At 41.6% G+C, this 27011-nt stretch overlaps 2 protein-coding genes across 2 annotated transcripts; one reads left to right on the top strand and one right to left on the bottom strand.

Moving 5' to 3' along the window:
• Positions 1-898: 898 nt before the first annotated feature.
• Positions 899-15555, bottom strand: NAGA (alpha-N-acetylgalactosaminidase). Its single transcript, XM_020787966.3, has 9 exons — positions 15394-15555; positions 12750-12920; positions 12146-12320; positions 11083-11260; positions 9152-9246; positions 7471-7632; positions 5370-5567; positions 4869-5012; positions 899-4065 (listed from the first exon to the last, which is right to left on the bottom strand). The coding sequence occupies exons 2-9, from the start codon at positions 12902-12904 to the stop codon at positions 3883-3885; spliced, it is 1290 nt and encodes a 429-aa protein (XP_020643625.3). The 5' UTR covers positions 12905-12920; positions 15394-15555; the 3' UTR covers positions 899-3882.
• A 5031-nt stretch (positions 15556-20586) lies between these two features.
• On the top strand, positions 20587-26412 carry PHETA2 (PH domain containing endocytic trafficking adaptor 2). Its single transcript, XM_020787917.3, has 2 exons — positions 20587-20714; positions 23321-26412. Exon 2 carries the CDS (start codon positions 23336-23338, stop codon positions 24134-24136), a length of 801 nt encoding a protein of 266 aa, XP_020643576.3. The 5' UTR covers positions 20587-20714; positions 23321-23335; the 3' UTR covers positions 24137-26412.
• The last annotated feature ends 599 nt before the right edge of the window (positions 26413-27011 follow it).

Raw genomic sequence — 27011 nt, 5'->3', positions numbered from 1 at the left:
ACTCTGACCTGTGACTGGATCATTGGTTGGGGAGGTGGGGGAAGTGAACATGCAACACCTGTGGTGCCATGCATATGCACTGGTATGATCTGAGTTTTGTGCCCCTTTCTACGTAGTACCCTGGAAGTCAGCATGGAAATTTCAGCAGGTCCAAAATGTGACTGCCACATTTTGTGGCAGGTACCAGCAGACATGAATGCATATCCCCCAATCTTGGCGCACCTTCACTGACCCTATATTAGCTTATGTACCCCCCAATGGAAGGTGCTGGTCATAACCTATAAATCCATTAACAATTCGGGACAAGTAAAACTACTTGTCAGGTTGTTTCTCCCACAAAACAGCTATCTATTCCATCCATGATGTTAACAATTTTGACACCCAAAGAGACCAAAAGAGCTAACACCAGGATCCAAGCTTTCTGGGTTACAGCCCCTTCCCTCTGGACCAAGCTTCCAACAGAAGTTTGCCAGAAACCATCCTTCTCTTAGAAAATCAGTAAAAACATAATTATTTAAAGCTGCCTTTTATTATTGCTTTTAACCACTGACCTGAGATGTCCAATTTGGTTTTACATCTGTTTAAATGCCATTTTTAAGCTAGTGACAGTTTTATTTATTGTATGGTATTCATTGAATATTGCATTTCATAGTATTGATTTTAATGTGATTTGACATGTTGTGACCCAACCAGAGAGTGGTCACACTAATAAGTTTGTTTAGTTTTATTAATTAATAAGTAAGTAAACAAAAGGTGATCTGGAAACTGGCAGTGGATGCAGACTGAACTGCATCAGATTGAGATGCCAATGTAGACACTACCACTAAAAACAATCCAGGGTCTTCCTGGGGACAACTAAACCAAATGCAGTAACAAAAGAGATTGTGACTCAACCCAATGCAAAATTTTGCCAATATAATTTATTCCTCAGTTTTTGAGAAAATGTCCTTTATTGAGAATCTAATTAAACAAATTAAAAATTTGAAAATATTTTTTGAAACCCAAGGTACTGGAAAAATTGGATATTCAAGTGGCTTGCAGCACTCTGTGGCTTAACACAGAAAAAGGAATTACAGTGGTATTAAACCAACTAACATTTTTCAGTACTCGCATGAGTGTATCAGCCTGGTCACTGTAGAAAGAAATCACATCCCTTGGATTACAAGGAAAAAAGGGGGTGTATAACCTTTGTATGAAGAAAGCAAAATAACAGTTCTAGAAGGAGATTGTCTCATAGCCTTTAACAACAGCTGCAGCTACTGCAGTGACAGATGAAAACTGAAGCAGGGTGATTTGATGCAAAATTTTCTTCTTTCTGACTACAACTCCTAGAATACCCAACCACCATAGCCATTTGCCATACTATTTAAAAGTGCTCTGAACACACATTTCTTTTTCACCTTATCTTGTTTGTTTGTTTTATAGGTTGCCTTTCTCCCAATAAAGGGGCTCGCAAGGTGGCTTAATATGTTAAAGTGATTCCATACAAGCACCATTACAGCTACAATTCTATATAAATGTACCATGTAATCTTGTCCATGTCTACTCAGAAGTAATACCTATTAGCCAAAATCATGTCAGCATAATGTTATGCTGGCAGAACCTGATGATATCAGATGGCACTGGTAAAATTTAATTCAATTTGACTAAAAGCTCTCTTGCTCTGGGGAAACCTTTGGGAACCTTGTGATGGGGATAAACTTTTAATCACGAAAAACCACCAGCAGCAGTCCCGATCCTGGCAGCATCAATTTTGCTCCAATTTTTGGTGATTAAATGATTCCTCCCCCCCCCCCCATGGAGCCTCTCAAAGGCTTATCTGGGGCAAAAAGGAGCCTTGGAACCTAGTGGGGGGTGGGGAAGGAATATTTTAATTAATCTAAATTAAATTTTACCATCACCAGCTCATGTCACCAACTTCTGCTTGTATATATTTCTACAACAGGATTTTGTCATTTGAGCCCAGAGGGACTCTCAAGTAAGTCCAGAATTTCAATTTTTGCCCATCTGAATTTGTGGGAGTCAGCTACAGAACTAGGTTTCAATCTAGCCCTGTAAGGTAGATGTAGTACCCTGTTTCCCTGAAAAACTTTGGAGAGAGGCTCATAACATTGTACAGGAGGCAGCAACAAAAGCCATCCCAAAGAAAAAGAAAGGCAAGAAAGCAAAGTGGCTGTCCAGTGAGGCCTTAGAAATAGCAGAGAAGAGAAGGGAAACAAAATGCAAGGGAGATAGGGAAAGTTACAGAAAATTGAATGCTGACTTCCAAAGAACAGCAAGGAGAGACAAGAGGTCCTTCTTAAATGAACAATGCAAAGAAATAGAGGAAAATAATAGAAAAGGGAAAACCAGAGATCTGTTCAGGAAAATTGGAAATATTAAAGGAACATTTTGTGCATGGAGAAAGCCAGAGAGTTCCAAAAAAAAACATCTACTTCTGCTTCACTGACGACGCAAAAGCCTTTGACTGTGTGAACCACAGCAAACTATGGCAAGTCCTTCAAGAAATGGGAGTGCCTGACCACCTTATCTATCTCCTGAGAAACCTATATATGGGACAGGAAGCAGCAATTAGAACTGGATATTCAACTGATTGGTTCAAAATTGGGCAAGGAGTACAACAAGGCTGTATATTGCCCCTGCTTATTTAACTTATATGCAGAATACATCATGCGAAAGGCCGGAAGAAATATCAACAACTTCTGATATGCAGATGATACCACTCTGATGGCAGAAAGTGAGGAGGAATTAAAGAACCTCTTAATGAGGGTGAAAGAAGAGAGTGCAAAAACCGGTCTGAAGCTCAACATCAAAAAAAACTAAGATCATGGCCACTGGTCCCATCACTTCCTGGCAAATAGAAGGGGAAGATTATGGAGGCAGTGACAGATTTTACTTTCTTGGGCTCCATGATCACTGCTGATAGTGACAGCAGCCATGGAATTAAAAGACGACTGCTTCTTGGGAGGAAAGCGATGACAAACCTTGACAGCATCTTAAAAAGCAGAGACATCACCTTGCCGACAAAGGTCCGCATAGTCAAAGCTATGGTTTTTTTTCCTGTAGTGATGTACAAAAGTGAGAGCTGGACCATAAAGAAAGCTGACCGCCAAAGAATTGATGCTTTTGAATTGTGGTGCTGGAGGAAGCTCTTGAGAGTCCCCTGGACTGCAAGGAGAACCTATCCATTCTGAAGGAAATCAAACCTGAGTGCTCACTGGAAGGACAGATCCTGAAGCTGAGGCTCCAATACCCTGGCTATCTGATGAGAAGAGAAGACTCCCTGGAAAAGACCCTGATGTTGGGAAAGTGCGAAGGCAAGAGGAGAAGGGGACGACCGAGGATGAGATGGCTGAACAGTGTCATCAAAGCAACCAACATGAATTTGACCCAACTTCAGGAGGCAGTGAAAGACAGGAGGGCCTGGCGTGCTCTGGTCCATGGGGTCACAAAGAGTTGGACACAACTAAATGACTAAACAACAACAACAATTTTTCAGGATGCTTGCAATATAAGCCCTGCCCCCAAAGTAAGCCCCAGTTAAGTGAAACCCCGCTCCCCACCATTGTGCAGCAACCAGAAGATGACATGACTGTATTTGAATAAATGTAGAGTGTTGTACATGAAAAAAATAAAATATCCCCTGAAAATAAGCCCTAATGCATTTTTGGAGCAAAAAGTAATATAAGACCCTGTCTTATTTTCGGGGAAACATGGCACATTATCTTGGTATTCACATTTAGCTATGTAAAAGTCATCACCATTTGCAGTCTTTTTTTCCCCTTCAAGTCTGAGGCACTGATAGCTATATCAGGAGGGAGCACTGCCCCCATGGCTTGCGGAATGATCATACCAGATTCTGACCTATTTGGCCTTTGGATATCACAGGGAGAAGGGATGAAACTTCTTGGCTTCTGGCTGTTGTTTTAAGAAGCTGGAAGGCTGGTCCAGGTACACAATAGGGTAGAGATACCACATGACTACTCCAGAGGGATTAATGACAACAGTGAAATTGTCAGCAACTTTCAGGCCACTGATGATCTGTTCAGTATACACATCTTGTGCCTGGTAAAATCAAAAGAAGGTGTTGTGACAGGAAATAGTTACTATTCATACATAAATTACCACAGGTAAATCAATTTTTGGTATCTATCCCCTCATTCCCTTCAACCAAAATGGAGCGGGAATGAGGGAATCATTTCTAACTTATGCTCCAGATTACTGTGTGATATTGTGGTATTATTTCAAACACAGCATGATGGTGAAGAAGAAATGGAGAGACAGTGGCCGCTTTAAATGTACAACTATATTCAAGTAGCAGACACATCAAGGATAAATAAAAACTGTATAGAATTGAAGGGTTTTTAAAATCATTGTCACTGCCCGTCCCACATGTTTGCAGCAATAGAGATGAAAAGCATCAATGTACATTGCACACAACAGTATGCAGTCGAACCTGTTGTATAGATCATCCTATATATGGCTGCATGCTGATCACTTGCATCAATCATGCCTAGAGCTTGTAAATTTTTTTGGACTACTGTCTACAACTCCCAGAATCCCCCACTCAAGCATGGCCATTCCATGTAATCCAAAAGAATTTCACTAAGTTCCAGTTACACCTAAGCTAAGGTAATCAAGACAGAAATTAATGTTGGGTCCAGTGAGTGGAAGGAAGAGAGCAAAATTCCCCAACAGTCATGCTATGACTGCAGAATATGCCACCCTGCGCAAGGACAGCTTTCTGGAAGATATACCTGATATACAGTTAATGCTCTAAACAGCCTTGAGCCTCACTTTACAGAAGGCTGCTACTTGTTCAAGGATGGGAACTACTATGAGATGCCATTTTCTATGTTCTTGCTTACCTCATATACAACATTCTGTGTAAAATTGAGTTGGGCTAGGGAACTGGTGTAGCGGTAAGGCATGTCTGTCCTCCGGCTGAAGAAAACCAGAGCATTGGCTGAGTGGGAAAGTGGTCGCAAAAATACATCTATGTGAGATTTTTCCTGTAAAAGAAAATTAAAAGGTATGTGGCACTAATAAAAATCCTCACCTGGACATGTGCAGTATAGGTGATGAGTAGTATTTAGACTAGGATGTTAAATTATGGCTAGAGACCAAGGTTCAAATCCTCATGTAGCCTTAAAATTCACTCTCAGCCCACATTAACAGGCTGGGGAGAACAAGCATGTAGACTTCCCTGAGCTTCTTGGAGAAAATGCAAGATACAGATTTAATTAAAAACATACATATTAAATTATTGGTCCTTCCCAGATACGATCAGAAGTCAGAATTGTGCAACTCTTAAGGAGTTGTATGTCAAACTTACCTGGTCACAAGACTGAATTCTTGTTTTTTTTTACCTGAAGGATTCTGCGACCTTGGATTCCCAGGGGATCTTGGTTAATTTTGATCATTAGCTTGTTTTGCAGAATCTTTTGGGCTCTCTCAGAAATAACACGAAGGTCAGTGGACATGAAAAGGGGAGCAGCCATTATGGTCCATAAGGCCATCTGTGACTGAGCCTGTTCATCGCTGAGACCAAAGTTTCCAATAATGAGCTGCAGGACGAAGAAATGGTTAAGACAAAGGCTGGAAAAGAGGAAAGTAAAAAGCACATGCAAGTTAGAGGTGGCTCACATCAGCTAAGAACCCTTTTTCACTCAATAGAAACCTGACAAGTTAGTTTACTTCCCTGTGAATATGTCTACCTGGATAAACAAGTTTCTAAAGAGATTTCAGGACAGGCAAGGAAATAGTCAAGACATCCTGGCAGATCTCCAACTGATTGACAGTAGACTGGCAAGTATTTCTGAATTCTAGACATTTAGTCATAGTAACAACAAAATGGCATCTCTGCCTTCAGACAGACAGCTCAGATGAAGGAAATCTGGATTAACTGGGAATGGATCTTGTGCAGAAGGACCAGAATTTAGGAAAGTCCCTCTTTTTGGCTATAGCTTGTAGAAACCACCAGCAAGCACAGCTACCGCTGGGAAGGACTTAGAGCTCCACTCATTTCTGATACAGAAAATAAATTCTTAAACCCTGAATTTACTCAGAGTCAACCCTGTTCTTGTCGTTATTATTGTTGCTGTTATCATCATCATCATTATCCACAAATGCCAGGCACAGTCAAAATTATAAAAAATACTGACTGGTATTATATAACATATACAAGTTTTAACCAAAAACCAAAGAACCTGTTATGTATCAACCCAGTATATATGCTGTTCCTGATATTGACACTTTTTGTAGCTCTGATGGTATGATTTCTGAGATCTGAAACTGCTTATAGTACAGTGTGAAATGTCTTGATATTGTCCCCAAAGCCTCAATGACTACAGGGACCACTGAAGTGTGCTTCTTCCAGCGGCAAGATATTTCAATTGCCAGGTCTCTGTACTTCGTTAGTTCTTCCAATTCTTTATTTTCAACTCTGGCATCCCATGGAATTGCAATGTTGATGATCCAGACATTTCTTTGTTCTATTACTACTGTGTTTGGTGTGTTATGTTCAAGATGTCTGTCCGTTTGGATCCGTAAATCCCACAACATCTTGACATCCTCATTTTCTGACACCTTCTCTACCTGATGTTCCCGTGGGTTTTTGGAGGCTGACAAATTATATTATTGTTGTTGTTGTCTTTTGGTCCAGCTATGTGGAAATGAACCCCAAGCTCTACCAAATGGCTCCAGCTGATGGATCTTGGGGTTCTAGTAAGATAGAATGCTGATCCTGCAAGTCTGGATTTTGTACTCACTGTTTGTAGGCATTATTATCAGGGATCAAATGCAGTACAAAACAAGACTGTGCAAATACAGAAATGGCACTTGCCATTTCAAGTAAAAAAACTAGCATCTTGTCAATTAGAGTAGAAAATACAGACATGAAAGTATATGGATTGGAGCAGCTGGTGAAATTTTAGAAGACCCAAATCTGCATGCTTGTATGAGTAATCTGACCAAGGCTTTCTGGAGGTTCTTTCATAATGCCAGGTACAGAGCATGGATGCATTACTCTTTTGGACAACCTTTAGCACCTCCCATCCAAAAGAAGACTGAGAATTCTGGAAAAAATAACCTTCTGAAGCTCCGGTGAGCATAGCTCCTTGTTCTGTTATGTAGGATACATTATGCAGTGCACAGCAGTATGTACTTGAATAATTTATAGAGGTTCCAAGTCAGATTCTTGATGTGGTTGGGTCCACTCTGTCTAGGGGAGAAGGATGAGCTATTACAATAGATTAAAGAACTCCCCAAAATAAAACACAAAAGCTTGGGCAGATCAGTTGACTTACAAACAAGGGATAAAGTATATAAAATGCTAACAGATTAATTTCTACCAATGATCATCTCCATTCCTTCTTTGTAGTCACAGGCTTGCAGAAGGTCTCTCCCTCTCTCTTGCTCCTAGCTTTCACGTCCTCCTCCTCCTCCTCCTCCTCCTCTCTCCAACATTACCATGTCTGGGTCATTCCATTGGCCTGGGCCAGCCACTGGCTGAAGAACATCCTGATTGGCTGAGAACCAATCCACAATGGAAAGGACACTGTCCCAAGAATCTTGTATGTCACCATAATTTCGCCAGAGATTACATATGTTTGCTAGGAGAGTATAGTTCACCTGAAAAAGACATAAAATACAATAATTACAGACTTGGATGATTTAGTTTTTGAAGATATAGGGAGGAAGATGCAGTTAATGGTGTTAGGAAAGGAATGAAAAACACTTCTTATCATTGCTGGACATATCCTAGACATTCCGAATGTATTTCACCAGCATTTGGAAATACAAGTGTGTATGTGATGGGACGGGAACAAAAATGTGGAAAAAATATCAGCAACTTTATTTAATTTTATTTATTTATTAGATTTATATACCACCCATCTAGAATGGGTCTACTCTGGGCAGTTTGTAGCTTGTTACTGAAGAGTAACAAGCTACAACCTGTTTGACCATTGAGTTCCAAAACTGAAAGAAAAATCCAAGTGTATTAACATGTCAAAAAGGGAAGTGAAAACTTGATAAGAGAGCTCAAAAACTACTTTAGATAACCAAGTAAAAGAAGGATTGTATAAGGTATAAGTATTGCACTAGGTTATCACTTCAGATAATATTGTACTCTAAAGTGATTCAGAAAATAAAGGCTGAAAACTAGGATTACTAAACAAAACAACAACAATCAGATCAAAAGTAGAGAATCTATTTATTTATTTTATTTATTTGTTCAATTTATATCCCGCCCATCTGGTATATTCTACCACTCTGGGCGGCTAGAATCTAGTCTGTGGAACCCTGCAGCCCTGAGTCTAATATCACGTGACTCTGCCTATTCTTAAAATTTCTCTTCAGGAGATCAGTTCAAATTAGACATGGGAGCTTTGTATTCCTATCCCAAGGGATACGAGCCATGGCAGTCTATTTCCACCCCCCAGAGCCAGTCCGGCCCACTCACCAGGCTCCTTGCAGTGCACACATCCAACAACAGCGACATCATGCCAATTGCAGACTTAGTCCCACCAGCACTGCTCCACCTCTTCCCACAACTGACCAGAAGGAGGGCAAGAAGGCAGGAAGAGGAGTCTCCCTGCTCAGCATCTGAGTGGTCAGCTGACGGGAGAGGCGGGGCAGGGCTGGCGGGACAACGTCCGTGATTGGCGCAGTGTCACCACAGTTGGACATAAGGGCTGCAAGGAGGCCAGTAAGTGGACCAAGCTGGTTCTAGAGGGCGGGAGTGGACCACCGTGCATTCATATCCCCCAGGATATGAACATGAAGCTCCCATATCTAGTTCAAATGGGTCTAACAGTAAGAGCAATGTGTCCATCTCCTGACAGCAAGGACCAAACAGAAAGAGAAAGTGAAAAAAGGCGGTGGCAAACTGTGAAGGGAGAAAAGGTGCCTCTCAACAAGAATGAGAAAACAGTGGCCCAGAGAGAAGGGAAGGACGAAAAGAAACAAGAAGAGGCAACCGTTTGCATTTTGTTTTGCTTCCATGCCACCTACCAGTGGATTCACCCTTGCTGACAGCCAGCATCTGATCCACAAATGGCTGAATTCAAAATTCCAAAGATACAATGGGCTTGCTTCATGGACAGGAAAAACTAACACCCAACCCCAAAATCATCTCAGAACATGTCACCTTTGGTGGAAGTCCTCCTCGGTAGGCTGGCCAGCTACAGGAATAGGCAATAGGATGGCCTGTTGCATTCAGAGCCCTAGACATTCGAGGATAACCTTTGAAAATAAAATAAATTGTCAAGGTAAGTTGTCCAAAAATTCCCTGGGGAAAAATCTGGGAGTTGCAGCCCACAAACACAAAAATTCCATTCCACTCACTTAGAAAAAGGCTGAGGCAGCAGAGAAGGCCGTCTCCCTATACCCACCAAATGCATCTGTGAAGGTGGCAGGACTGTGAGAAAGGCCTCTCCTGATGACCTTGACTGCCTCAAACAGGCTCATGAAAAGAAATGAGGTCTTTCAGATAGCATAGGCCCATGCCATTTAGGGCTTTATAAATTAGAATCAACACCTTCAATTCAGCTTGGAAACGGATTAGCAGCCAGTAGAGCTGCTGTAACCGGGGGCAGGGGGGGGTATGTGATCCCTGTAACCAACCCAGTCAGCAATCTGGCTGCTGCATCTGGATCCACTGAAGTCTCCAGACACTTTCCAGAGGCACCCCCACATACAGGGCATCACAGTGATCCATCTGGGATGACACTAAGCCATGTCTCATCATGGCCAGATCAGACCTCTCGAGGAATGGCCACAGCTGGTGCACTAGTCTTAGCTGTGCAAAGGCACTCCTGATCACCACTGAAACCTGGCATCCAAACTCAGAGACAAACCCAGGAGCGCCCTCGAGCTGCACACCTGTGTTTCCAGAGGGAATGCAACCCCATTCAGCACAGGATGCACCCCTGATTTGCTTTTTGACTGACCAGGAGCACCTCTGTCTTGTCTGGGTTAAGTTACAGTTTTCCCCCCTCATCCAGTTCATTACTGACACCAGACACTGATTTAGAGTTGAAACAGCCTTCTTGGATTTATTTGGCAAGGATCTATTTAGCATTGGGTATCTATCATCCACATACTGGTGTCATCAAACCCCCAAACTCTGGACAACCTCTCTCAGTGGTTCCATGTAGATGCTAAATAACATAGGAGACAAAACATAACCCTGAGGGACTCCACAGGCCAGCAGCCAGGTTGTTGAACAGGATTCTCCCAGCATAATCTTCTGATTTCTCTCCTCCAGAAAGGATCATAGCCACCATAGGACAGTGCTTCCAAGTCCCATCCCAGAAAGACAAGCCAGAATGATACTATGGTCAATGGTCCTGAAAGTCACTGGGAGGTCCAGCAGTGAGGAAGCACTCATAGGCTGAGAATGTTAGTCACCAGAACTTTCAAGGGAGATTGAAAGTGTCTGTACTGTCATAAATATAATTTGGAAACTGAGCATATTGCAGAGATCAGGTAATAAAATAGTGTGAAGTAGAAATACTAAGCCATTTGTACATGTTCCAAAGATTATGCTGCCGAGATAAAAACTGTATCGTCTGGATTTTAGTGTTTGTGATAACCTTCTCGTCCTTAGATCTAGTAGAAAGTCCAAAATAACAAATATAGCATGTGGCATATTGTGCCATGATTATGGTTCAATTAAAAAATCAATTATGCGACGGTATCTGATCTTATGTGCATCCTGCCCCATTCCGCTTCTTTTTAGCACTAGTAAATATTTATTTTACCTTTAACACTAACAGGTTTTCAAATAATGCAGATATAATTTTGATATAGCTTTTAACATATTTTATTTTCAAGCAGCTTTTTTAGCATTTGAAAACATAATTTTGAAAAACAATATAAGGCTGAAATCGTGTTTGTGACATATCAGCCTTACTCTGCGAAACTTACATGAACAGGGTTGCAGCCTATAACCGATTAAAAGATTTTTAATCATCCATTTTAATTACCCAATTTATGATCTGAAAGCAAGAGTCAGTCCAAGCCCATACAGAACCTGGAGCTTGACACACAAGTTTAATAGGCAAAAAAAAACCTTACCTAGGGCCTGTTCCACTGCTATTGAGTAGCAGCCATCTAGCTTCAGCATGTCCACTCCCCACTGTGCAAATGTTAATGCATCTTGTTCAATGTGGTCTAATGTGGTGCCCGGGTACCCTGCACAAGTGTGGCTACCTATGTCAGCATAAATGCCAAGTTTCAGACCCCGTGCATGGACCTGCCAAGAGAAATGATAGTTTGTGAGACTGAGGGAAAACTTCCGTGGACAATCTCTAAAGGCAGACAATGTGCCCAAGCTCAATCTGTTGGCACAGTGCTATTCTTGACATTACAGAATATCTTTATCTGTCTCTGACCAAAAACTCATCCCCTTCCTCTTACCCACAGTACATGTTCAGAGTTTATTGAACTCGAATGTTTCACCAATTCCAGTTGCAATTGGCATTGGTTACTATATGTCACCCTGTGATTACAGATGCTCTAAGGCAGGAGATGGAAATGCAGTACTAAAAAGCAACAACTTCCAGAATCCCCTAGCCAACATGCTCACTGGTCATTAGGAATGTGCCATCTGCATTTTTTGGATTTCCACTCCCAGAATTCTCCATTCTGGGAGCTCCCCTTGACAGACCCACAACTACAGATGTAGCTCATCTGGAGAACGTCTTTCTGCAAGACTTCATGGCCAATCTTCCTGTTCAAAAGAGGAAGCTGCCCAGTGCCTGTTGGAAGATGTTCACACAGAACTAGTATTGATATGTATTTCTACAACTTGAAGAAATGCAAGTGTGACCCAGAAAAAATTGTACCAACCATATACTGTACCAAACTTTCCTTTTAATAAGCCAGCTCAGGAGGTAGAAGGTTAGAAAAATCACTCGAACCGCACCTCATCAACCCACCCTATTGTTTCCTTTCTGCTGCAAGATCACAATTAGTAGGGCTTGGCTTATAACAGGCTTCCCTTCCTTCTATGCTTTCAGTTTGGCTACAACTTCCTTTAACTCTCTGCATGATAAATAAAGTAGGATTTTTTTTTCCAAAAATGTGGATGTGAAACCACCTTGATGATCTCACATTAGTGTTAGGAGCCTCCACTCACATAATCTGCCAGGGCTTTGATTCCTCTTGGGAACCTCTCAGGATCTGGAATCAGCTGTCCTGATGCATCTCTCTCCTTTGCCATCCAGCAGTCATCTATATTCACGTACACATAGCCCAACTCCCTCCAACCATTGGTTGCCAGACAGTCCGCCATGTCCATGAAGAGCTTCTCACTGTTTTCGGGGGGGGGGGGGAACAAGCAGTTTATAAATATCATTGGTTGAAAAAAAAATGCAACTGTACTATCTGCAGCTGTGGGGAAAATAGAGCACCAGCAATATGGCAGCATTGTACAGTATATACAGCACTAAAATGTTTTGTCATGTCCAGCATGCATTATCCTCCCTCCAGATTGATCTCTTCTCTAGTATCCCAGGTCATGTTTGAACTAGAGCCCGTCAATGGATGCATCACTTTTTCTTCAAGCAGCTATAGGCAGCATTAAAATGGAAATTCCCTATAGCATTTGTAGTATATGATTACTGGAAAAAATAAAACCAATTATCCTTCAAGATCTTTTCCAAGAAGACAGATCCCATCTTGGCTGAATAACCCACGGACCTGGCTCCAATCTCCCACTCTCTCTTTACAGTTCCACTTACCTGATGCAGTTGTGGGGATCTGACTTGCAATCCACATTACAACGAAATCGCTCCCATGCCAGCCATCCCATTGGGGGTGTTCTCAAGAGCCCATTATCCAGAGCCATGGACAAAGAGACAAAGGCCAGAAGAAAGGAGGAAGCAACAAGCCTCATGACTGGTGAATCAATACTGCAGAAAGGGAGGAAGAAATGCTACATTTCATCAGGACACAGATCAGCATTTAGCATCTTTTCTATATTTTACTGGCCATGATTATGTCTTGGCTTAAAAAGCAAAGATATGTGCAAGAGAGGTAGAAATCAGCTGCCTATGTATAAAGGCTTTTCTCACTTCCCTTTCCAGTAACTGAAACTGTAGGCTGAGTGAGCAAATTTCCTGTAAGGACTTATGCTGACACAATACAGAATTCTTATATATTATAGATACTGTAATTTGCAAGCCAGAATTCATATTTATGGACATGAAGGCTGAAATCCTGTTGTATATAGTAAATTTCATTAGAGTAGGCCCATTGAATCAATGGGGATTTAGTGAGTCAACTCCTCTGTAAGCTTTATTGATTCAAATGGACCTACTCTAACCATAACATCCTAAGCTAAAGTAAGTCAGACAGAGCAGGCCCCTTTGAATCAATTGAACCTATGAAGGAGATGATTCACATAATTCCTGTTGGTTTAATGAGCCTCCTTTGATACAATTTACTAGACTAAGCAACAGAATTTGGGCCACTATGACTCATACATGCTATAACATAAACTTGTTTCAGGGGTGGCTTGGTCCTGAAAGTGCAATCCAGATCCATTAGCTTTAAGGACTTCCTTCAGGCAGAGAAAAAAAACTTGAGGAGAGTTCCAGCACTTCTGGACTCTTCTTGTGCAAGTTATGTAGACTGTTATTATCAACACCTGCGTTTCAAAATTAATTGCTATGCTTCTGCTGTGAATGATAGATTTCCAAGATTTACTGAGGATATGCTCAAGACACCACCTTTCTTTTTCATTTTTTTTTCACTGCAAGATCCCATACTACACAGGCAAGGCAAATTTATGGATCTTTTCTACTGAATTCCTGCTATCCTTCCAAGTCCCAGATTGTCTTTATGGAACAAATCATAGTCCTCACTGTACTTCATAGGTTTTTGTAAGATTGCATTTGATGTGAAAATAAAAGAGTATCTGCTAAGTTCTGGGCTATAGCAAGAACACGAAGCAATTTATAACATTTTCCATTTCCCCAAGTGGTTTCTAATACGGTACACTGCAGAAATAGCTTTATAAAATTGGTCAAAATCTTGTTGCTTAACAGCCTACTGAATTGCACTAGAGTGGGCCCACTAAATCAATGGGAATCTGGTGAGCCAATTCTGTTGTAAGTTCCATTGATTTAAATAGGCCTAGTCTGGTAGTTATTTACTACAGAAGTTAACTTACTAGATCTTCATTGATTGAACAGGCCTACTCCAGCAAGATTTACTACACTAAATAACAGGATTTTGGTCATTACATATTTTTTTCTTTTTAGTTCAGAATTTTGTCCAGTTTACCTTGAAAGCTCAGGATGTGGTGGCTCTTTCTCTTACTAGTATTTTTTTTTTTTTTTTTTTTTTTTTGCTTCAAGAGACTGCATGGTGCAATCAGAGAGGTACAGTCCAGAATTTTATGCAGTTTTGCAAAGGATCTTGGGATGAACCTCTCTGATGGCAAAACACTTATTGGTATTACCATTCAAATGACTGCAAAAAAAGTAATCAGGCAATTATGCTGGAAAGACAATTGACTGGCCAATCCTACCACACGCAAAGCAGATAACTCCTGTATAATCATGTGACTATGCTCCAATTTGGAGTGGAAGAGTAGCCATTGCCTTTTCCTAGTCACTGAGCAATCACTACACCTTACAGAGATACATTTTAAAACAAAGCAATGCTCGGTTCTTATGTAGATTGTACATTAGCCCTCAGAAGCTACAAAACAGCTGTTGCACATACAGTGGGGTCTCTACTTAAGAATTTAATCCGTATTGGAAGGTGGTTCTCAAGTTGAAAAGTTCTTATGTTGAATCTGCATTTCCCATAGGAATGCATTGAAAACCATTTAATCCGTATCTGCTCTTTTCCGTCCATAGAAACTACAGTACAACTGGGATGGGTCACTTTTGGCTTTCCAGATGTTGCACTGCACCTCCCATGATTACTCTCCTTTGGCTATGCTGGTGAGGGCAACATCTGTAAGGTCTCAGTTTGCACACCCTGACTTGTAAAGCAGCAATGCACACGCAGCTCTGCCTGTTAACCTCCAAGCACTATTACTACGACAGGACCAAGAGCGTGAAGAAAAAATTGGGCATATCGGATATCGCTACAATTTTATCCAATCCTACACGAGCTGATCAATACCCAAACTGAAGTGCAGAATTCTGTAAAAAATTAACACGTAACAGTGTCTCTGTGTGTGAATTTCATGTCGTTTCCCACTAACAGTTATCACGATACAGATTGTTCATACTTCTGTTCCTTTAAAATCTCTGAGAGCTCTGCTCACTCGAGAGTCAAATTACAAAAGCCACCCCTACCGCAGCTTCGCCTGACAATGATCACCCACAAAAGGACCAGCAAACCAGACCCCAGGAAGATCCTTTTTACCTTCTCAGGTGAAAAAATCAAGCCGCCCGCTTAATGACGACCACACAATCCTCACTTGCGGGACCGCTCGCGTCGATTCCAGCGGTAAAATAAAAAACACCCGCGCTCCTCGCCGTCTCCTGATCACCTGACCGGCCGTCCGCCTGCTTTTGATCGGCAGCTGAGGTCGGCGCGCGCACTCGGGAGCCCCGGCGCCTGTTCCGAGGCAGCCAAAGCGGAAGCAGCCGCTCCCGCTGATTAGAGACGTTCCGCAAAAACTAGGGAGCCTTGTGGCGTTTTATTTTCCATATGCTTTCGTCGGCCATTGCCCACTTCTTTAGAGCCTTCTGTAGCCGTCTCCTGAAAATCCCGATTGGTCTGATTGCTCATTCAACGTTCTTCTCGTTTCTAAATGTTGTGGTGATTCCTAAACAGGAAGAACTGAATGCCTTATTCAGCATCGGATCACAACAGACGCTTGAATAAGGAAGTGAAGGTCGTGCTCAGAATATTCCTCAAAATAGGTTTGGGCCCGAGTTTGGAAAGCGTTTTGGATTACAACTCATAGAATCCCCTGGAAGGTGTCAGGGGAGATACTGGGTATTGTAGTCCAAAGAATATTGTTTTTGAGCTCCACTGTGGATTGGCCACTCCAGACCATCCATCTTCACACGACCAGGGGACTGTTGCCTTCCAGATGCCTTAACAAGGGCTCATGCCAACCCTCAGTACCTAGTGCAAGGCATATGACCAGTGAAGGGGCAGCATGAGAGTGAGTGTGCTGGCTTTAGTGGGGGAGGGGATGCTTTGGGTAGAACAAGGACATCTTGGCAGGTTAGAGGACTTTCTTCAGGCCAGATGAAAACAAAATATGCAGTTGGGGGCAGTGGTTTGCAGTTAGAAAAATTAGCCACATGTTCTTCATTGAACACTAGCTGCAAATCTGTGAGAACACACACATTAAAAAAAAAAACTTCACAGAACTTTAGAAAAACCTTTTAGGATTATTGTGGTTGTCAAAACAATGTAAAGCTGTGAGAAATACCAGATAGGAAGATTAACTTTGATTAAAGCAGCAGGAATAGATACAGAATTTAGTTACTGAACTAAAGCAGATTAACAAATGATTTGTCACTAGTGAGTAGGTAACAACCACTGCCTTTTATGGAGAAGCTGCCACTAGGAGAAAACAGACACTGATTGCTCTTTCATTGCTTCCTGACTAGTACTAATTTCTTTTCCTAATGAATGTATCACACAGGCTCCTTCCACATTTCTTCTTATGCATATGAGGCATGGCTCCCTTTTCATCATGGTGTCAGAGAAGGCATACAGTGAATCAAACACAGAGTCTAGAAACTGGCATTGGCATATACTCGGAATCAGTCACAAGTTTTGTGGTATTTTACCAACACATCATCATAACAGCACATGCAGTCAGTACCAAGGAGGGAAAATACAAATAAACTTGTACTGGAGATGTACAAGTGTACTCAGAGTAAGCACAAAATAGCAGGATTTCCAGTAATGAAGTGTGAGGAATATCTGGGCAAACTAGAAATTTTAGTGAAATAAGTCAGGAAATAAATGTACCCTAACTCAGATGGTGGCACAAATTAGGGACATTCGAAGTAAGTCATAACAACCCAAAGTGGAATACCCTCACAAAATACTAACAGAGAGTGCAGCAGGAAACCAAACACCCTGAAATATACTGAAGTAGTTCATCATGTACTTTTGTTGCATAAAAACCAGCATGAATAAAATTACTATTTGCAGCACTTCATTAGAAAACGTGTCATGTATTTTGTTTTCCAAAAACTTCCCCAAACACTTCACAGTAACAATAATATAATAAACTATCATCTGTTCTCTGATACAGCTTATGAGCAAGAAGCAAAGTACACTAGCTGATGGATATGTTGTTGTTTTAAAGGATGGAGTGTCTATGATAGGTTGGTTTATTTATTTTTGGTTGGTTTATTTATTTTATATCCTGCCCATCTGGTCAATCAACCACTCTGGGTGGCTAACAACAGACAAATATAAAACAATTAAAAATATAACAATACAGCATTGGTAATCAATTGCTCAAGATGGAAAAGAAAAAAAAAGATAAATAGTGGCTGGAGGGAAGGCCTGCTTAAACAGCCAGGTTTTCAATTGGCTTTTGAAAAAAAAGCCAATTGGTTTGTTTTTAATCCTGCACAGAATGATAAATGGATGAGTAGAGCTGACTCCAAATTTAGCATGGATGCATAGTAGTAGTATACTGTATTAATGTTGTTCTATATATGTTGAATAAAGAATGGGGAATCTCAAACCAATTCAGTCTTGTGGGATATTGTGGCTATCTCACAAAATGCTAGCTACAAGAGGCCTCTGCTCTTTAAAGCCCCTTTAAAGATGCACTAGACAACTTCTTGGAATGCCTGCTCTTTTATTAATTGTAGGAAAAAATGAATATTTTTCTTGTATGGAAATATGAGGGGAAATGTACAATTCCTGCTTTATCCAATTGCCATTCCAGGCATGCAAGATGGAACAGCTATATCTGTGCTGAACCAACTGCATCTTAGTACATTAATGATTGACTTCATTCTTATATGCCCTATCCCAGAGCCTGGGAAAGTAATTTTCCAACCTCTACCATGTTCCTTACAATTCTCTCTCATATTTTTTCCTCTTGTTTGTTTCATCTCTCCCTTAATAATAGCAGCAGTAACATGTGAGAACACACAACAGAATATTTAAATTAATTTAAATTACCCTCAGGGCCAGCCCATTCATTAGGCAGAGTGAGACATCTGGCATAGATGGAATGTTTTAGGGGTTCGGAGTGAGGCAAGCAGCTCCCACAATCACCAGTCATTCACTCAGTAATGCTGGCTGTTCCTTTCTTCTCAGAAGCTAGTGCCAAACAGTGATGATTGGTGCTTGTTGCTGGCCAGGCTTCTCTCTTGCATCTAGCCTTTTTGTCCCATGTGTCTCTCACACACAACCATGCTGGGGAAATGGCTTGGCTGAGCCAACAGACAGAGAGGTTCCAGAACATGCACTCTAGCAGGTTTGGGATGAGCTTGACGTAGGTGGCATGCTGGAAATCCTGAACTGCAGCCTTTGTTTGAGTGGGCAGAAAAACGGGTGGAAGGCGGACTGGCAAATTATCAGCAGCCAGGTGTTGGGAAGAGAGAACAGTCTGTGCTTCAGGGCCACCCTGATGTACCAGTGACTTAGCTTGCGGGTCCCAGGTGTAGTGCAGGAAATCGTCCTCTTACCAGGTTGAAAATCAAATGCAACTGAAAATTGATTGAAAATCCAAATGCAGTTGAAAATCCAACACACTTTTGAATGTAGGGCTAGTCTTGTCCATTTGTCTCAGATGGTAGTATTTCTTGGGTTAGCCATGCAGCCAGAGGAACTGGCTGCAGCCATGGGGCCTGGGGGTCCAAACAAGACAAAACAGATAGGTGCCCTATCTCAGCCTTGTTTTTAATCTGTCCTTATAGTTCACTTTTATGCAACATACCTATGTGAAGTAATATGTGCTTTTGAGCATGTGCATAATTGCTTTCACCCACCAATAGATAGTCATTGTGAAGCCCTATGGAAGATGATGAATTTGTTTATACATTTCTGCAGTTAATCAGAGGCCTTTTTTATGATCCATCACCCAAGTATTTTTGTTATACAAAGGCCCACTATGGGATCTTGCTTAAGATGGCATGGCAGTTTATGCCAGGCAATTTTTCTTAAGGTGGGTTGTAGCATGCAAACAACTTGTGGGTGGAAGCTCCTCCCCAAGCAGCATCTTGAAATTTATTTCCCATCTCTATAAACAAAGAACCCGCATGAAATCTGCATCGTTTCGTTTAGTCGCTTAGTCATGTCCGACTCTTTGTGACCCCATGGACCAGAGCACGCCAGGCCCTCCTATCTTCTACTGCCTCCCAGAGTTGTGTCTTATTCATATTGGTTGCTTCGCAGACACTGTCCAGCCATCTCATCCTCGGTCGTCCCCTTCTTCTCTTGCCGTCGCACTTTCCTAATATCAAGGTTTTTCCCAAGGAGTCTTCTCTTCTCATGAGATGGCCAAAGTATTGGAGTCTCAGCTTCAGGATCTGTCCTTCCAGTGAGCACTCAGGGTTGATTTCCTTTAGAATGGATGGGTTTGTTCTCTTTGCAGTCCAGGGGATTCTCAAGAGCCTCCTCCAGCACCACAATTCAAAGGCATCAAATCTTCAGCGGTCAGCTTTCTTTATGGTCCAGCTCTCACTTCCATACATCACAACAGGAAATTCCATAGCTTTGACTATTCGGACTTTTGTTGGCAAGGTGATGTCTCTGCTTTTTAAGATACTGTCAAGATTTGTCATCTGCATAACTCCCCTCAATTGCCTTCTTTTGATTTATATCAATGATTTATATTTGGCTGGGGAAAATAAGTACAAATAAAACGGGAACGTGTGTTTACATGTGCTTGTTTTTTTTTTTTTTTTATAAACAGTCTCAGGATCTTCTTCGTTTTGTGTTATCGCACAACGGAAGATTCGCGCGGCTACTTTTGCAGTCGCTCATCACATAGTTTCCGCTGATCCAGCGTTACTGCTGGTAACTACTGTCGAGGGAGACCCTAGAATACCACTCGAAATTGCTATAGTGTGCAAATTGTGGCCGGACATTGACTCGTCGTTTTAAAATACTGTAGCATGACTTTTGTTCTTCTCTGGCGCCTGTGTTCAGCCTGATCAATTTTGCAACCAGTCAAAACTCAGAGAGCCCCGATTTGGCTTTGATAGAATGCTTAAAAGGTGAAAAAAAATCGGTTAAAAACAAAGAAAACGCCCGCCTCCCAAAATAAAAATACGGGCTTTGGAGACAGTAATTATTTGAATGTTACGTTTCGGTACAGATAGTTAAATGAAAGGCTATAGTACTGGGATGGGAAGGGAAACTGCCAGGAAAAAAAAACATGGAATACCCCAGTGGGGAAAACATGATTTTCCGGCCCTTTTTTTCTATACGTGGCTTCGGGACCTCGACAGAAAAGGAGGGAACCCGTGAGGAAAGAAGAGTGAAAAACCTCCGCTCCGTGATGTAAGGTTGCTGTAAAACCTGGATATTGAAGATCTACGCCTGGCGTGTCCTAATACTTGCGATTCCAGTAAGGATCCTGTGTTCCGGGTTTTGCAGTATTTAAAATCCACACCAATAATAGGCAGAATATAGCAAAGAAACAAGGGAGGACGAGACAAACTACTTCGGGAAACAATAGAAGAACGCAGCGGAAACTGAACCAAGATGTAACGAAGTTCCAAGAAGTTACTTTGGATTTCAACAAGGTAATAAACTTCACTATCGTTTTCTTCCTTGTCTTTTCAGAAGGGGCCTGTCCCTAAATTCCTGACCCTTTCAAAAAAAAATCCGTTAACGTGGAGAACCACCCTGACACCCCCACACCAGGGCTTTAAAAGGATTTTCTTCCAGAGCGGGTTCGGCTCCGGGATCCAATTTGACAAAAACCCGTCTGCTTTAGAAGAGAGAAAGGGAGGGAGTGTGAGCATAACTTGGTAAGCGTTGCTGCATAAAGAAGTGGTGCTGTCCCGCTGCCCTTGAGTTGTGTGCTTGAGATTGTGAAAAGAACACTCAACAGTCCAAGTACAGGTAGCTTACAGTCTAGGACAGCTACACCAAAGAAGAAGGGGAAAGATGGCTTTGCCCACTGGAGATGAAACATGGGGTTAGCTGCGGGGTGACAGAGAGCAAGATCAGATTGACCTGCTTCCACCTAGAGCAATATATTTTAAGTAGTCTTTGTTTTATATATTTACTGTATTTCTGCCCGCCCCCCATTTTTCTCAAAGAGTGAGCTAAGGCAGCTTGCAAATGCAAATGCAAAAAAACACAAAAACCTCAAACAACTAAAATCACAATAAAAATTAGAGAATTAAAATAGTTAAACATGCCTATATTAAAAGCTGCTCATTTAGTTTGAAAGATAACAAACACAGAAAAGTATGCTGCATCTGCAGAACATAATGTTTCCTTCTGGATGAGACTGGATTGGCTCTCACTCAGTCTTTCTTATGCTAGGGTCCTCATGACGTGTTAGAATACGTAATCCCCAGTGAGCTTGACCATTCTGGCTAGGAATGATGTACAGTGTAGTCTAAAGATATCTGCACAGTACTGGTTGGGGAAAGGCTGGGCTTCTCCACTCCTGCTTTATGGGATTAACAGACACATCCAGTAGCTCAAGACAACAGTCAACCTATTCGCGAATGCTTTCATGGCCGGGATCTAATGGTTGTTCTGGGTTTTTCGGGCTCTTTGGCCGTGGTCTGAAGGTTGTTCTTCCTAACCTTTTGCCAGTCTCTGTGGCCGGCATCTTCATAGGACAGGAGTCAGAACTCCTGTGCTCTAGTCTGACCCCTGTCCTCTGGAGATGCCGACCACAGAGACTGGCGAAACATCAGGAAGAACAACCTTCAGAACACGGCCAAAGAGCCCGAAAAACCCACAACAACCAACAGTCAACCGTTTGCAAAGTGTATTCAGAGTTACACATCCTCTGAACATGAAGGTTCTGCCATGTTTTTGTACCTTTAGCAGCAGCCTGGCATGTGGAAATCCCATCATCTCTACTTTTTCCTTTGGTTGTGTGAGTAAGAACCTGTTTTGGGGTCTTAACTTGATGTTTGCAGACTTTGTCAATCTGTGATTAACAAGAGTTTAATGGAGCCATTTCTAAACCATTCCACATTAATTGCATCCTTTGGACATCTGAGTTACTTCCTCAAGTCTGTATTTGTTTTATGACACTGGGCCAGTCCTGGAGATGTGGATGGACACAGAAGACACAACACAATCCAGATGAGAAATTCCCTAAATATTGCACCCCGAATGAGAGTGTATATGGAGAATGGGGGTATTGTCCTTTGCTACCATCTTGTGGGACATGGGTGAAAGACACACAGTTAGCCAGATGTTGTTGGACTGCAACTCACATCAGCCCTAACCAGCATAACTAAAGCGGAATAACAGGAATTGCAGTCCAACAACAACTGATGGGCTACAAGTTGCCTACCCTCATTGATCAAGAACTGTAAAGATTATAATGGACTTGAATATATGGGATTTATCTTGCTTTCTCTTTGCTCTTTGTGTATACATGTACATACACCCTAAATGTCAATTATCTTATAACTGGAACCTGTAGCTTTCTTTCACTGATTAACATGAAAAATGAAGCTGTGTAAACTCTTCACACTAGGAAATGGCCAGAGTGCTAAGCCTAATTGACATTGCTAAAATAATGTATTTTCTAACTCCACCATCAGTAACTGTAAACAAGTTTCTACAGACTAGGCTGAGTTGGACATTTGATTTCTCAATTAGGTGCTGGTGATAATTATATGATAATTGAACTGTAGAGCTGGAGAGGATCCCAGTGGTCATGGAGTCCAACCCTCTATCAACGCCTTCCAGACTTTATTTAAAAGCTTGGAAGTCCCTCACCTCCCAACAATTTTAGTACATAAATTTAGATATGTATTATCATCAGATGCATCTTAAGTATGACAGTTTTCTCTCATATACACCAATTCTCCTTAACACCAGAATGAGGAAACATCAAAATGCATGTGGTTGTTCCCCTGAAAATATACATCTGTTGGCATATGGTAAGACTACAATGCTTAAAGAGGCTAATAAATAGGTTAAAGAAAGAATCCCATTACAAATTGCCATATGAAAGTAAATCTAGCCCCCTGATAGCAGTCCACTTGTAGGAGGGGTGATTGGGTCAGGGTGCACAGGCCTATCGCCTCAGACCACTTCTACCCCCTCTCCCAGCCTTCTGGAGAAAACCCACAGCTTCAGTGCTAGCTAGTTTTGCAGTCTGTTCCATGCAGCAATTCCTTATACTTCCTCTCTATATGTTCTCCAGGACTGGATTGCTACCATGAAGCTGAATGAGCGTAGTGTCGCACATTATGCCACGTGTGACTCTCCAGCGGACCACACTGGTTTTCTGTGCAAGCGTGTGGAACGCTACCACCACCACCACCACACCTCTTCCTACCACCGTCGCTGGTTCATCCTCAAGGGCAACTTGCTCTTTTATTTTGAAGACCGAGAGAGCCGTGACCCGCTAGGCCTCATAGTGCTGGAGGGCTGCACTGTGGAGCTGTGCGAGGCTGCGGAAGAGTTTGCTTTTGCCATTCGCTTTGATGGCTCTGGTGGTAAGGCCTACGTGTTGGTTGCTGACTGCCAAGCTGTGATGGAGGCTTGGGTGAAAGCCCTTTCACGGGCCAGCTTTGATTATATGAGGCTTGTTGTGAAGGAACTAGAGAAACAACTAGAGGAGGCCCGGAAGAGTTTGGCAGCCTGTCGTAAATTGCCAAAAAAGTCATCGGCTGTCCGTAAAAGACACCTCTCTAATCCTGTCATGGTACCTGTCCAGGAGCATCCTGCTGCCTTGGAGAATGGTTGCTCCATATGGGACAGTGGCTGTACTTTGGTAGGAGTCGCTTCTTTGGACCATGATGGGGGATATTTGAAACCCCCACCCTTACCTCCTCGTCGAAGATTAGCAGGCAACAACATGGGTGGATCATTTACACCCAGCCTTGCGTCTGCTGTACAGGAAAGTCCTGTGTCACCAGAGACAGTCTGTTTCTCAAAGTTACATGACTGGTACGGCCAGGAGATTGCAGAGGTGAGGATGGAATGGCTGGAGAGTCAGAAGAAGGGAGTAGTGTAAATGTGGCAAGGACAGAATGACCTCAACCCAGTTACTGGTCTAAACTAGGGCGGACCCATGAAAACAATTGCTGAAAGGTGGGATCAATACTTATGTGAATAACATTAATTCAATGGTTCTACTCCAGTAACTATTTTGACAAGGCAGAGTTTGGAAAATGGATACTGTAAGCTAGTTTTCCCAAAGTATTTGTTGTTCTTTGTGGATTGTTCTCCCAGTCAACAAAACTGCCAAAATAACTCCTATGGGTTTCTTAAATAATACATTGCAGATTGTATGTTCTAGAGAGAGCTTGAAAATGCAACTTTTTGGACCACAACTCCCAGAATTCCTTGGGCAGCATGGCTGTAGTCTCTGGTGTCCAAGCTGTGGCTCTGCATTATTCAGTACTCCAACTTCTTAGTCATAAAGGCTACAGAAATGACCACAATATTCTTAAAGCCTAATTATGCACCATCTGAAACTGAGGCAGAAGGTATGTTTCCAAACAGTTATGAAGTACACAGAACCATTAATATGAGGCCCAAATAATGCCCAGTTTCAAAATACAGTAGTAGTTTCTTGACACATGGAGAAATCCATATATAACTGTCCTTTGTCTTGTACCCTACATTATTATTAATGACATTTGACTTATTATAGCAATTATAGCTTCTTCTGGAGGAGAGAATGTCAATTTCACAGGATGGTAGTTAGATACCTTTCTGTGCACACTAGAATACTGTAATAGTTTCTGTAACAATTTGCAAATATTCAGAAACATTCATAGACAATATAGATCACTGACAACAGCCTAGTAAAGTAGGCTAGCTTTATTATCTCCTTAGTGCAGAAAGAGAAAAAGCTGAGAAAATGTAGCTTGCCTGGGTCTACCTGGTGAATTCACAGCCAAATTTAAATTTGATCTAGGAATTTCTCTGCTATACTCCTAGCTATACCATTAGCCTCCAAAAAATGAGAAGTCACCTGATCCCCAAAAAATGAGAAGTTATCTGATCCACTGACTTGTTTGCCATGTTATCTCACTCTTATGTCTGAAGGAAGTGGATTTTATCTATGAAAGCTCACATTCACATGCTCACACATTAGTCTTTAAGATGCCACAACATTTTTGTCTCTTTTATTTATTGTCTTATCTTTTATTCTTATTTTGTTTTTGTCTGATATGGTTGACTTTAGTTCCTACGCTGTTTTTTTAGTCAATATTTGAAAATTAAGCTCCAGGACAGGCAACACAACCTATTAATAACAGAACAAAAAATTAAATGTGGTTCCCTGCAGTGTTGCAAAAAAATGTGATCATTTATTCATTCAGATCCTCAGACTCACCATCTGCGCAAGTTTCCTAAAGATTGTCCAAAGTTGTTCTTGCAAGCACACTTTTCTCTAAGTTTTGTGCCTGTTGTTGTTTAGTCGTTAAGTCATGTCTGACTCTTCGTGACCCCATGGACCAGAGAACGCCAGGCCCTCCTGTCTTCCACTGTCTCCTGGAGTTTCTTCAGCCATCTTGTCCTCTGTCGTCCGCTTCTCCTCTTGTCTTCACTCCTTCCCAACATCAGGGTCTTTTTCAGGGAGTCTTCTCTTCTCATGAGACAACCAAAGTATTGAAGCCTCAGCTTCAGGATCTGTCCTTCCAGTGAGCACTCAGGGTTGATTCCTGTCAGAATGGATAGGTTTGTTCTCCATGCAGTCCAGGGGACTCTCAAGAGGTTCGTCCAGCACCACAATTCAAGAGCATCAATTCTTCGGCAGGTTGCCTACTGACCACAAAACAAACTGTTTTTCATTCATTCTAAGTTTCTTGCCTAGTTTTTTTCCTTTCAGACATTTGCAGTTCCGAGGATGCATGTTTTTCTACTTCTTGCTCCTCTCCTACCCATATGCTCTTATTATGTGATTCAAATATTGCTTCCTACATTTTATGTGTTTTATAGTTTCTTGGTCTTCATTTATTTGTTTTACCTTCTTGATCAAACAAATGTTTGGTGTTCTGTAATAAATGCACATATTTATGACATACAAATTGGCATGGTATACATTTTCATATGAATTGTCAAAACAAAAATACAGTACAACCTTTCATGGCCATAAGGGTAAATAAATCCCCCCAAGTTTTAACATTCTTTCCCCACAAAACTGCCTCACTTATCCTGCAGTTTTCTTCATTGGGGCTATCCTTTCGATGTAGCTAATTTTCATAACAATGAGTCATAGAAAATGTAATCACATTCTCTTTTTTTGAAACCTGTAGATCATAAAGGCTGCTTTTGTGTAAACCTTTTGCACCTATTCTTTTGAAACACATTAGACATGATCTCTTTAGAAGGGGCAAATCGCCTGCCAGTGCCATTTATGTCAGTAAATTGAAAAGGTTTTAGCATTTCCTTTTTACAGTCACAGTGGTACTTCTGCTGCACGTTAGTACAGTTATTTATTATAAATTAATTAGCTGGCTAGTCCAGCAGGAGAAAGGCATCACTATAGAGTTTTCACTAAATCAGGTTGCCATGAGAAATAAGGGAGCATTTTCAGCATTTGTAAGAGTGGCTGGTGATGTGAATGGTATTACAGTATAATAGAAATATATCTGTCTCCAAAGGCAAACTTTCCTCCAGAAATGATGATCTGGAAATAAGTTATCAATACATATTGGCTTAAGTTATATAAACCAATCAACCTAGTAACCTTGGGCTATGCACTGCAGTAATTTAATATTATACACATATTACATGCATTGTTTTTAAATGTTTGCATTAGTTGCATTTTGCACCTACAACATGAACGTACAATACAGTGGTGCCTCGCTAGACAGCTACCCCCGCATGACAGTTTTTTCGCTAGACATTGATTTTTTGCGATCGCTATAGCGATTCGC

Source organism: Pogona vitticeps, chromosome 5 (genome assembly GCF_051106095.1).
Source record: "Pogona vitticeps strain Pit_001003342236 chromosome 5, PviZW2.1, whole genome shotgun sequence".
NCBI lineage: Eukaryota > Metazoa > Chordata > Lepidosauria > Squamata > Agamidae > Pogona > Pogona vitticeps.
The sequence above is the reverse complement of the archived record's forward strand: the minus strand, read 5'-3'. Positions and strand labels throughout refer to the sequence as shown.

Coding starts and splice junctions, on each gene's coding strand:
- PHETA2 (XM_020787917.3), top strand. CDS start 23,336: ATGAAGCTGAATGAGCGTAGTGTCGCACATTATGCCACGTGTGACTCT.
- NAGA (XM_020787966.3), bottom strand. CDS start 12,904: ATGAGGCTTGTTGCTTCCTCCTTTCTTCTGGCCTTTGTCTCTTTGTCC. Junction 12,321..12,749: donor GATCCCCACAACTGCATCAG/GTAAGTGGAACT, acceptor CCCCGAAAACAG/TGAGAAGCTCTTCATGGACA. Junction 5,013..5,369: donor AAGGTCGCAGAATCCTTCAG/GTAAAAAAAAAC, acceptor TTTCTTTTACAG/GAAAAATCTCACATAGATGT.